Source organism: Chrysochloris asiatica, unplaced genomic scaffold (genome assembly GCF_000296735.1).
Source record: "Chrysochloris asiatica unplaced genomic scaffold, ChrAsi1.0 scaffold00119, whole genome shotgun sequence".
Taxonomy (NCBI): domain Eukaryota; kingdom Metazoa; phylum Chordata; class Mammalia; order Afrosoricida; family Chrysochloridae; genus Chrysochloris; species Chrysochloris asiatica.
In genome coordinates this window covers 2,098,120-2,111,681 of record NW_006408637.1, presented here as the reverse complement: position 1 = coordinate 2,111,681, position 13,562 = coordinate 2,098,120, and the positions used below count along the sequence as shown (strand labels likewise).

General features: G+C 37.1%; 1 protein-coding gene across 1 annotated transcript in view; it reads right to left on the bottom strand.

The window, feature by feature from the left end:
* Nucleotides 1–13,562, bottom strand: part of FMN2 (formin 2) — a 655,381-nt gene that overhangs the window by 146,195 nt on the left and 495,624 nt on the right. Inside the window, exon 15 of the mRNA XM_006868578.1 lies at nucleotides 10,282–10,374. Coding sequence (XP_006868640.1) covers nucleotides 10,282–10,374 — 93 coding nt within the window. The remainder of the gene's footprint in view (nucleotides 1–10,281; nucleotides 10,375–13,562) is intronic.

Below are 13,562 nucleotides of genomic sequence, written 5' to 3'. Positions count from 1 at the left end.
GGGATTATAATCATTGCAATGAAACGATGAGTGTAAAACTGATGTTCTCCCATGTATACTATCACTCAATTCACAATAAAAACTTAAAAAAAAAAAAAAAAGGTAAAGGAGACTGAGAATATTTTATAAGGCTACAGACTTAAAAATTTGTGTCAGTAAGTTCATCAAAATATCAAAACAAACTTAGCAGGTAACATTAGACATTTTTCTAAAAAATGAATTTATTCAGATCTTTGGATGGTATATACATATAACTATATCATTAAAATAAAGACAAAAATCATCACAAAAAAAAATTTACTTTTTCAGTCCTATAAAATAAATGTCTTTATCAGGGTGCTTATGAGGTAATAGTCTTAACAGAAAGTGATGTAAAAGTGCTAAGACTACATGTTAAAGTCATAAAACTTGTGAGACTCGAAAAAGCAAGGAATTCACATTGAATTCTTGTTTTCACAGGTTACACTGTACCACGGAGATTCAAAAAGTTCATGGGAAAAAAATGAATGAAAAGATAATGTATTTTTTTTCCATAAACATTTTGAAGTCTCTTTGTATTTTTGTTGCCATCGAGTTGGTTCTGACTCATAGCAACCCAGTATTGGGTTTCTAAGGAGCAGCTGGTGGGTTTAAACTGCAGATCTTGTGGTTCATAGTCCAGTGCTGATCCTACAGCATCACACCAGAAGTCCATTGTATAAATGGATGAAATTCGAGTTAAAGCTTTTTAAGGTCAAGTACTGTTTATAGGGAGTTAAAAAATAATAAACCTCATCTTTGTTATATAATCATATATTAATCAAAGTCATGCATTAAAACAGGAAAAATAGAGACTATAACATTCATGATAGAATAAGGGGGAAAGTGAGAAAAAAAACACAACCCAATTAATCTGTGATAATTTCCTTACAAGGATGATCAAAATAAATCCTTGCCTAATTCTAATGATGCCCCTAGACACTATGACATTCTCAATCTTCACAACAATCTAACTAATGGTACTAGCTAGTGCATGCATGCAGGGTTGCTATGGATCATAACTGACTTGATAGCACTTAATAAATAACAACAACAACATATGCACACATAATTTCTTTTAATCACTTTTATGTTTCTGCACTATTCTTTATTCTTCCAGAGGTAATCTTTGTGTACGTATGTGTGTGTGTACATATATACATATACCAACATACATACACATATGGGAGTGTGGTGGCTCCATATGATAAGCTTTGGACTGTGAACCACAAGTTCTGGGGTTCGAGCCCGCGAGTCGCTTCATAGGAGAAAGATGAGGGTTTCTGCTCCCATGAAGATTTAAAGCCTCAGAAACCTATATACAGGCTCTCTGTGAGTTGAAATCGACCCGACAGTACTTTACAACAACAACATATAAATACACAGATTATCTCTGGAAGAACAGGGGTGAAACAAAACTGACTAAAAGAGAGGAAAGTCAAATGGACTAAACTAATAGTACAATGGAGTCCTGATGTAGCACTGGACTGCAAGGTCAGTTTGAACTACAAGGCCAGTGGTTCAAGCTCACCAGCTGTGTCTTAGAAGACCTACACAGGGGTGCTATGAGTTGGAATAGACTCAACAGCACTTAACAACAAAAGCAAAATAGACTAAACAAATAGAACGAACTCAATAGCATTTAATAATAGTAAGGAATTTTTCATTTTGATATACAGCCTGATTTTTAAAACAAATACATGTTTTACTTAAATATTTCATTCACTCATGAATTAAAAAATAAAGAATGATATCAAAGTTTCTCTCTTGGGCAAGTAAATGTGTAGTTCCCATTCACAATAACAGGGAACACAAAAGGGAGCAAAGCTGAGGAACTTGAACCAAATTGATATTCATTCATCCATTCATCTATGACACAAATATATAGTAAGTCTATTAAATGGTGGGAGCCCATTATTTAAGGTGGCTATGTAGATTAAGCGTTGGGCTGCTAATCACAAAGCTGGTAGATCAAACTCACCAGCTGCTCTACAGGAGAAAGATAAGTCTGTCTTATAGAGATTTACAGTCTCAGGATCACTGTGAGTCAGAACTGACTCCATGACACTGGGTTTGGGTTAGTTTTTTGTTTTTAATTTGGTACTGGGTGATGAAGATACAGCATGAAATAGATTTTGGAAATGTTTAGTATAAGGAGTCTATGGCAGTATCCAAGTAGAAATATCAAGGGACCAGATGTTAGGGAGACATCACAAGAAAAGAAAACTATAATATAATATCTTCTATGGACACAGATACAAAAATGCTTAACAAAATAGCACTCAACAGAATTCAACAGCATATTTATAGACGTATACACTATGACCAAGTGGGATTTATCCCAGGAATTTAAGGATTGTTTGGTGTGGCCCTATAGGATAAACACTGAACTGCTAATGGAATGACAGCTAAGGTCAACGGTTCAAACCCACCGGTTACTCCTAGGGAGCTCTACACAGGGTCACTGTGACTCAGAACTGACTCCAAGACACTTAACAGCAACAACAATACAGTTACAGCGATCAAAACAGCAGGTATTGGCATAACACTAGAGATGCAGACCAATCAAGTAGAACTGAGATCCAGAAATAAATCCACTCATCTATGGCCAGTTGATTTTTGACAAAGTTGCTAAGTCCACTCGATAAGAGTTTCTGCAATAAATGGTATTTAGAAAATTAGATTTTTACATGCAGAAAATGAAACAGGACTCATGCCTCTCACCATATAAAAAAAAAAGAAAAAGAAAGAAAAAAATTCAAGATGTATTAAAAACCTAAATATGTGAACTAAAATCAAAAAATACTTAGCAGAAAATTTTAGATTAACACTGTCAGGCCTAGCTTTCAACAATGGATTATCCAGTATAATAACAAATGCACAAACAGTGAAAAGCAGGTAAATGGGAATTCATAAAATTTGTAAATTTCATTCATCGAAAGAATTCAACAAAAAAGTGAAAAGACTAGCTCCTAACTGTGAAAACACCTTTGGAAACTGTTATCTGATAAGAATCTAATCATCAAAATTCATATAAAACTTTGATAACTTAACAACAAAAAGACAAATAACCCAATCATAAAATGGGCAAAGGAATTAAACGGACATTTCACAAAAGAGGATATTCAAATGACCACCAAATATATGAAAATATATTAATTGATTTATATTAATCATCAGAAGTAATGTAAATCAAAGCCACAATGAGATAGCACTTCACTCTGACTTGGATGACTAAGGAGCCCTGGTATGGCACTGTAGGATAAGCACAGGACCACAAGGCTGGCAGTTCAAACTCACCAGCCACTCCTCTGAAACCTTATCTTGGGTCACTATGAGTCAGAAATGACTCAACGACACTTAACAACAAGAACAACAGGATGCCTAATATTTTAAAAAGAAAAAACCAAAATAACAAATGGCCTGGATGTGTGGAAACTGGAACTCTTACCCACTACTGGATTCAGGAACACATTAATCCTTTGAGGACTAAGCCATGCTATTTCCAATACCAGCCATAGCCTTTTCTATCACATGTGAAAGGTGGACAATAAATAAAGACTGAAGAATAAATAGTTGCATTTGAATTATGGTTTCGGCCAAGATTATTGAATATACTATAGGACTAATGTAAATAAAAATATTTGTCAGCATTAAGAAAATGTAGATTTGCCAGGGATTCTAAAATTTAAAGTGAAAAAACACTGAAAAACTTTGATTAGTCATATTGTTGTTGTTGTTAAGTGCCGTTGAGTCGGTTCCGACCCATAGCGACCCTGTACAGGGTTTCCGAGGGTGTAAATCCTTACGGGAGTAGAAAGCCTCATATATATGAACATTAATATACCAATATATTCGAGCATAGAGGTTGATATTTATAATTCATAAAAAGTTAAATGTTTATTCATACTAAAATGGTTGATATTTATTTTGGTTTATAAATTTAAGAATTTTGCGCCGATAATTCAGAAATATGGGGCAAAAAAGGCTGTTTTAAAAAGGTATCTTAAATAAGTACATGCTTTTAAATCCACTGTGTTCAGCACACATCACTGAATATAGACTTAAGTATGACCAAGGAGCTCTGACAGCATAGTGATTACGAATCGGGCTGCAAACCTCAGGCTCAGCAGTTGGAAACTATCAGCTGTTCCACAGGAGAACGATGAGGCTTTCTGCTCCCATTAAAGATTTACAGCCTTGGCACCGACTCCATGGTACGTTGCAACACATTACAACAAGACCATGTTTAAAGCTGTTTTTTCTTAAATTACATACTTGACACGTTGATACACCTTTGGTATATATAATTTTTTTATAAAGAACCTGCTGTTGCATTATTATTACTATCATTATTATTATTACTATTATATCTTTCAGATAATACATAATATTAGGCCCATTAAGACAGGTACTTTTTCTTATTCATGTCTATAAGTCAGTACTTCAAAGCCAGACCTTGTGGTCTGCAGTCCAGTGCTGATCCTACAGTTCCACACCAAGAAGGCTTCCAGGGTATATGGTGGTGGCGGTGGTGTGCTGTGGGGCTGGTTCCGAATCATAGCAACCCTGAACAGGGTTTCCAAGGTTATAAATATTTTTGGGAGCAGAAAGACTCACCTTTCTCCCAGGGAATGATTGGTAGTTTCCAAGTGGTAATCTTAAGCATGACACATAACTACTATGCTACTAGAGCTCTTTCCCAGGGTACATAGCACTTAGCATTAATGCACTGGACTTCAAGGTGGATTTGAACCACAACGTCAGCAGTTCAAGCCCACCAGCCACTCAGTGGCATTTAACAATAACCATGGTAAAAAGGTAAAGCATTTCATACCTATAAGAATACAGACCATTACTCTCAGAACACTGACAGATGTTTGGAAGTAACATGGAGAAGTGTATGAACTGTTAATACCTGTGTTTCATACTTACATGGCATAAGCGATTTTCCTGGAAGATCTTAAACTCTGAATAGATACTTAACCCTGTAGTAAGAAGGGGACAATCCTATATCCCCTAAGCGAGAATTATAGAATAATCCTGATGCCCTCTATCTGTCCTTAGAATCATTTAAAATGACTACTAAAAATATCATATATAGCTGATCATGTGTGGTTTATAAACATAATTCTTAAATGCCAACGGGGTTGTAGACTATTTCTCTATTTATTCAAAATAATGACTAAAAAGCAGTCATTAAAAAAAAAAAAGCAGTTGTAAAAATATCTCAAAGCCTGTTCTATAAAATACAGACACAGAAATTAAATCATAAATCACATATAATGTTTCAGGACAATTAATTATTTCTAAGGCCCTTCTAGTTAATGTTCTCCATTCTGTGATGTATTGCAAATCCTAGTCTCTATGTTGATGATTGTGGCTCCGTTTCAATGTGAACTGCTAAGGAGTAAGGATTAAGGTGGAGCTACAAGGTCAGCAGTCCAGGCTCACCAGCTGCTCCTTGGAAACCCTATACAGGGTCACTATGGGTCGGAACCGACTCGACGGCACTTAGCAACAACAACAACAAAGTAAAAGGGGAGTCCTGGTGCGGCACTGTGGGCTAATGAGCCAGACTGCAAATTCATTTGAACTGGAAGATTGGCAGTTCAAACTCACCAGCTGCTCCTTGGAAACCCTATACAGGGTCACTATGGGTCGGAACCGACTCGATGGCACTTAACAACAACAACAAAAGTAAAAGGATCCTTGCTGTGGTGCTACAGGACAATCACAGGACTGCTAACTGCAAGATCAGTAGTTCAAACCCACCAGGCGGTCTTTAGAAATCCTATACAGAATCACTGTGAGTTGGAACCGACTCAAGCGCACTTTATAATGACATCAACAACAACAAGTAAGGATTATATTAGAACTAAGGATTAAAGATGCTCCCACCTTAGTAGAGGGTGTGATTCAAGTCACCACCCTTAGTTTCCCTTGGGGATATGGTCTGTCTCCAATTCACAGGATGACTTTGGAACAGCTGGCTCTCTTGCCCTGGATCTTGCATCTGGTTCATTACATCTGAGCTCCAGTTCCTGGAACTTTCAGGCCATCACCTGACCTGATTCACCAGCTCCTATAGCCTAGTGCATCAAGAGCATCAACAGCCTCTTGTCTGACCTGTGGGTTTGGGGTTCCTCAGCTCTTGAGACTATGTGTGTGAGAATATTTCTCCAAACGAATCTCTGAACTACGTATTTGGGACTTACCAGGCTCCACAATTGGATGAGCCATTTCCTTTGACAATTATGAGTTTTGTGAGGCATTGAAATGTGTTGCAGAACCCTGGGACTCGAGGGAGGGGAGGAGTAGTGATTAATAACAAAAATTATGAAGAGGGATAACATGTTGGAAAAGTCAGTCAGTTGGGATAACTTGAACCTCCATCTCACAGAGACAAGCCTCATGCTGATCTTTTTAAAAGAAATTATTCATGCAAATGCTAACAATAAGAGCACATTTATTATTTTATTGTTTACATTTTAGATGTGAAATCCAGCAAATTGTTTGACTTCTTTTTTTGATTTAACCACTCTTGAGTCAGAATGGACTTGATGGCAAATTTCCCATTTTTTCTTCCCATGAGCAAAACAGAATATTCCATGTTTTTACCTATATAGTTTCTACAGTAACAAATTCTTGAATCCGAAAAGCCTAGCAGGACAAAACTAGATTCATTTTCTTCACCATTAAAGTTCATTAAGTTTGTAAGATTAAAGCACATAATCATAAAAGACATAATTTAAGCAAGAAAACTACTGAGGGGTCAGTGAGTACTGTATTTTTCACAAATACTGTGCCCATGGAAATAACACTCCCCCACATATATAACACATGGCATAGTACATGTCTGAAAACATCAGGTTGGTTTCTGTAACTGGCAAAAACTTACAACACATGCTTTATTTGTATGGTAGATTTCCCAAATGGTCTAATTTGGGATGATATCCATACTGGAAAATGACAGCTATCACGGAGTCCTGGTTTGGTGCTATAGGATAAGCACTAGACCATAGTTTGAAATGCAAGGTCAGCAGCTCTAATATATCAGCCACTCCCCTCAGAAGCCCTCTGTAGGATTGCTACGAGTCAGGATTGACTTGATGGCACCAAATAACAACAAATGATTCAGAAATCTGATCAAAGTTCTGTTTGATTCATGATTATCTTCATGATTATCTTCATGATTATCTTAAATGATTAAATACTATTTTTCCCAACCTAAAAGAAGCTGTCCTTAACACTTCACCAAATGCCACTATGATTCACTAAAGACACATGAACATAATGTCATAGTCTTTAGGAAATCATAGTTTATGAACAGATGGAATCTTTGGGTGGTACAAACAGTGAATGCATTTGACTGTTAATTGAAAGGTTGCAGGTACAAATCTAATCAGATATACTTTAGAAGAAACATCTGTCAATCTACATCTAAAAAAAATCAGCCACTGAAAACCTATGGATCACATACTTTGACACACATGAGGTCGCTGTGATTCAGGAACAACTGGTATAAAGATATAGAGAGTAAAATGCTACAATTTGATGAACTTGATCAATACTTAGGGATGTAGTAGCTCAAAATACCAACTGACAGGGAAGGAGTCTTCACATCAAGTATTGCTGCTATCCCCTCTGTATACAGGGTTGATATGGACAGGCAACTTAGACAATGGCCTCATAAAGTGAGGGGGTGATAAAGGCACAGAGTGACTGGTTTACAAGTTTTCAAGAGGGAGTTTGGTTTAAGAGTGTGCAGGGGAAGGTAGACTCCCTACTGAATAGTTTTCATCTTGTCTAGCTAGGTTGGGTGAAAAGAGATGGGGATAAGATTCTTAGGATTCAATAATGAGTAATTGTTATCATGACTAATTGTGACTGTCACACTGTAAAGATAGAAGTTTTGTAATAAAAATGGGGAGTAGTTAATTTTACAGTACAGAAACAGAGGACCCTGGGACCATCAAGGGAGAAGAGCACAAGTGGAATGTGGGACCCTATCCAGAGAAGCAACGATACCAAAGATGGAGGCAGAGATAAGGACATGGAGACAGGAAGCAATTGGGAACTATGGACACATGGAAAGAGAGGGACTGGGTGCTGGTGGCCAGGAAGCAAGCTTGCAGAATGTGGCCTTTAGTGGTTTAAATTATTATAAATTCCTGAGTGTTTCTGTGAATATCCTCTACACCTCCCACCACCTTCCACCCCCCGCTCCCCAAAAAAAGGCAGGCAAAGGAATCAAATACTGTTGACTGATGATGCACAGAGGAGATTGTAATCACTGCATTGAAACAATGGTGTAAAGTTGATGTTCTTCCATGTAAACTATCTCTCAGTTCACAATAAAAATTTACAAAATAAATAAATAAATACAGAGAACTAAACTATTTTCAGAGTACTACTAAGTCTCATATTGCATTAGGCAAATCTGCTGCACAAGATCCTTTTAAAGTGTTGAAGAGCAAAGATGTCAGCTTGAGGACTAAGGTGCACCTGACCCAAGCCACGGTATTTTCAATAACCTCATATGCATGTGAAGCTGAACAGTGAATAAGGAAGACCATAGAAGAATTGATGCTTTTGAGTTATGGTGTTGGAGGAGAATATTGAAACTGCCATGGGCTGCCAAAAGAACCAATGATTCCGTTTGAAAGAAGTGCAGCCAGAGTGCTCCTTAGAGGCCAAGAAGGCCAAACTTCATCTCTCAAACTTTGGACATATTGTCAAGAGGGACCAGTCGCTGGAGAAGGATGTCATGTTTGGTAAGGTGGAGGGTCAGAGTAAAAGAGGAAGACCCCCAAAGATGGATTGGCCAAGTGGCAGCATTGGTGGACTCAAGAGTGGCAACAGTAGTGAGGTTGGCCCAGGATCGGGCAGTGTTTCGTTCTGCTGTGAGTTGGTACCGACTCAATGGCACTTAACAACAATAACAACAAAGTTTCATGGCATGCCAGTCTGGGAGAACCTAAAACAGCAAGACCTTTCCCAGAGCATAACATGATACATATCGGATCTTGAAAAAAGATACAACATTCCAAGACTGAATTGTTTTGCATAGTAAATGCTTTAGTATGTTGGTAGTTTCACTTAGTTCAAACAGCAAAATTTTTAGTAGATGATTACTTTTGGAAAAAAAAATCTTTCTTTATTATTTTATGAAAATTTCCATTCCTGTTATGTCAGAGGAATATAGGAAAAGGCATAGAAAGAATATTTATGATGTTTTTAAGCTCAATACAAGAAAAGTATTAAATACGTAAGTTTGTTAATGCATCTGTTGGGTCAAAAGATGGTGCTAGCCAGGGAGTGGTTCTAGTTCATTGGGACCCTCGCATTCCAGCCGTGGGCAACTCAATGATTCCTAGGGAAACCAAGTAATACTAAATCATTGCTATACACACCACCATATTAGAATAATGTCACACTGTTATATAACCTGTGGGTCATATTTGGCAAGATGATTTAGAAGGAGAAGAAAGAAAGAGATGAAGGGAAGAAAGTCTGAGAGAGCTCGAGAGGAAAGAAGGACAAGACACTCCCTGAGACCCCTTCCTGCCCCTGCCCTAATTGCTGTTTTGCTGAATAAAGGAATGAGCCAGCTCCCCGTCATACCTTGAGTGTTCTTTTGGCTACCTAACCCAGTGAACCTGTTCAAATGGGTTTCTAAGAAACCCTGACCTCCCGCTCTCCAATATAGTATCCTAACAAAGAAATAGTAAATGAAGTTTTGAAGATCTAAAAAACATCAATATTCTTCGTTATTTTGGTTCAATGTTTTGAGTAACCAAATAAATACCAGACTGAACTGAAGTCATAAACATAGTTAAAGCTTAAAAGAATACCTAAGGCAAAAAGCAGCACATTCTAACGTATTTTAAAATATGAACTTTTAAAACTTACACCTACTGTATATTCTGCCATATAAAATACACATGATTTATGAGCACAAAATAGCATGTTTAGAAAATTGTTCCTGTCTCTCAACTATATGGCTCATGATTAAATTTAATATGTTATTTAGTAATTTCAAAATGTTTCTACTGTTGTTAAGTGTCTACGAGTCCATTCTGACTCATAGTGACGCTATACAGGGTTTCTGAGGAGTGAGTGGTGAGTTTGAACCACAGACCTTGAAGTCCAAACTGACCTTGTAGTTAACACTTCTTAAGCCCATACATATTTTTTTTAAAAAAAACATCTACCTTCCTGATGAGAAGATTAACACACACAAATCTCTTTAGAATTTACCTTGAAAAATAAACTGTTCCATATTTTCTTTGAAAGGCTGGATATGCTCTTTTGAGGATACCTGGTATACTTTTCCTGCCTCAATCTCACAGGCTGAAACAAGAGAAACAGACATTGTTTAGAACAGCGTACTTTAAAATGGGGCATTAAATAAATTATTAAAAATCTGTTAGCTAGTATTAGAAAATCCTGGTAGCCATATTGACATACGCTTTATAGATAGTTTGGAAACATCCAAATACAGACATAGGAAGGCCAACATCAAGACTGAATTCGAAATGAATGTAGAACTATATTCACAGTAATCTATATTCCCAGTTCTACCACCTGTAAATAGTGTAAGATTGGGTTACTTACTTAACCTCTGAACCACAGTACCCTCATTTGTACAGCGGGTGTGATACCAGAGACGACTTCACAGTGCTATGAGGATGAAATCGGCTGTGAAGTATTAGAGTGCTGCCTGGCACTTGCTGCTGCTCAAAGACAGCTCCCTGGCCAACTAACTGGAAGAGAGCTATATTCATGCCCATTACAAAGACAGATGATCCAATAGGATGTGAAATGATCATACATTATTATCAATATCACACACAAGTTAAATATCATTGAAGATAATTTTAAAAAAATGATTGCAGCAGCACAGTGACAGGGATTTATTCATAAATTCCAGGAATTTATGAGATTCAGAAGAGGATGTGGAATGAGGGATGTCAGTGCTGGTAACACAGAAAGATGTTACCTGTGCTTTACTGCCTAATAAAGGCATTCGATGGGGAGAATTGTAACAAATTATGGGTAATATTCGAAGGATGGGAATTCCAGAAAATTATGCACCTGTAGAAACTATATATAGACCAGGAGGCAGTCATTCAAACAGAACAAGGGGATGCAGTGTGGTTTAAAACAAGGAAAGATGTGCACCAGGGTTGCAACCTTTCATCATATTTATGCAATCTGTATACTGAGTAAATAATCCAAGAAGCAGACCTTTTGTTTTTGTTTTTAAAACCTTCATGTTTCTTTCTTCTTCCTTCTCTTCCTTTCTTATCCTTTCTTCTTCCCTCCCTCCTTCTTTCCTTTATTTATTAACTTTTAATTCCTAATTGAAAGCTTACAGAGTAGTGCTTCAGGTTTACATTCGACTGATACTATATTTTGTTTCATTTCACTGATTACAATCCCCTTCATGCAATATCAGTCATCCCATTTTCTTCCTGTAAACACTTGTTTCCATTCCTTGTACTTTACTAACCTCTATGAATTTTGTGCTTAGGTAATTCTGCCTTTTGGATTTTGAATAGTTGAACATTCCATGGTGTGTATGTCTCAGTAGTATTCTTGTCCCACCTACCTATCTTGGTTGGAAATTGAATCACAAGGATGAGTACAATTCCAGACCTGAAGGATGACCAAAGGACACCAAGGTCAGGTTTTGTCTCAGGTTTCTCCAATCTATTTCTAACCAGAAAGTCCATTTTTCAAAATAATTTTACTTTTATTCCATATGTTCTTCCATTCTGTCCAGGACCTTGTAATGTGATCTTATCACAACAGTTGGGAGTGAAAGACAAGCACCATCTAGTTCTTCTGGTTTCAGTCTTGTGGAAGCCGAGGCTCACCTGTTTCATTAGTCCACTGGACTAACTGATTCTAAACATCTTCAGTTTTCACCAAACAAATTTTGTTACCTGCACATCGTACATCATTAATGAGTTTTCCTCCAATCCTAATGCCCTGTTTTCCTTCAAACACTCCAACTTCAGGCCTGGTGATTCAAGACCATACATATATAGTTTTAGGAGACACCAATTTTCATCACTCTTCTTTCCTCCATACAGGGATAGACCAATGGTTGCACCGTAGGTGGCTCCTAATGAGCTTTAAGATCCTAATTTGTACTCACTGAAGTACAATGTAGAACACTGTGTGTGTGGATAATGTTATGCCAGTTGGCCATGGAGAACCCTGAAACTATGGTCCTGAGTCTCCAGACTCAAAGTTGGACTATTTGAAGTTTGAAGAAAAAGTCATTAACAACCTGCAATATGCAGATAACGAAACCTTGCTTGGTGAAAGCAAGGAGGACTTGAAGCACTTATTGATGAAGACGAAAGACAAATGTCTTCAGTATGGAATACACATATACATAAAGAAAACCAACTGTCACAATTAACTAGTAAGCAAAATCATGAAAAATGGATTTGTCAAGGATTTCATTTTACTTGGATCCATAACCAATGCCCATGGAAGCAGGAATGAGGAAACCAAATACCATTTTGCACTGGGGAAATGTGCTTCAAACGATCCCTTTAAAGTGTTCAAAAGCAAAGAAGACTAAGGTGTGTCTGACCCAAACAATGAAATTTTTAATCACCTCATATGCACGTGAAAGTTGTACAATGAATAAGGAAGACCACAGAAGAATCGATGCATTTGAATTATGGTGCTGGTGAAGAATATTGAAAGCACCATGAACTAACTGTTAAAAGAACAAACAAATCTATCTTCAAAAAAGTACAGCCAGAAAACTACTTAGAAGTGACGATGGCAAGACTTCATCTCATGGTCTTTACAAACGTTGTCAGGAGAGAGCAATCTCTAGAGTAGGACAGGATGCTTGGTAAAGAGGAGCGTCAGCGAAAAAGAGGAATGCCCTCAATGAGATATATTAATGTAATGGCAGCAACAATGGGATTAAACATAACAACAAGTTTCCTGTGACATAACAACAGCAACAACAACATCTGATACAAAATCAAAATAAAACATTTTCAGAGCTTTTCATTATCATATGAAATCTATGCAATTTGTAGGAAATCTACTTCCAAACTGTCACAGTCATGAAACTGCTGAATAAATCCATTTTGTCCACATGAAACTGCAAGAATCAAAATTTGACAGGGACTAACAGGAAACATCAAGATATATTGATAATTGCTGGTAATTGGAGTGTGAAGGTTGGAAACAAAGAGGAAGGAGCAGCAGTTGGAAATTATGACATTGGTGATAGAAATGAAGCTGGAGATTGCATAACAAGATTTTGCAAGACCAATGACTTACTCATTGCAAAGACATTTCTTAAGCAACATAAAAGACAATTATACACATGGACCTAGCCAGATGGAATACACAAGAAGCAAACTGACTACATCTGTTGGTAAGAGATGGTGAACACCTCAATATCATCAGTGAAGACAAAGCCAGGGGCAGACAGTGAAACGGACCATCAACTGTTCAAATGTAAGTTCAGTTAGAAGCTGAAGAAAATTAAAACAAGT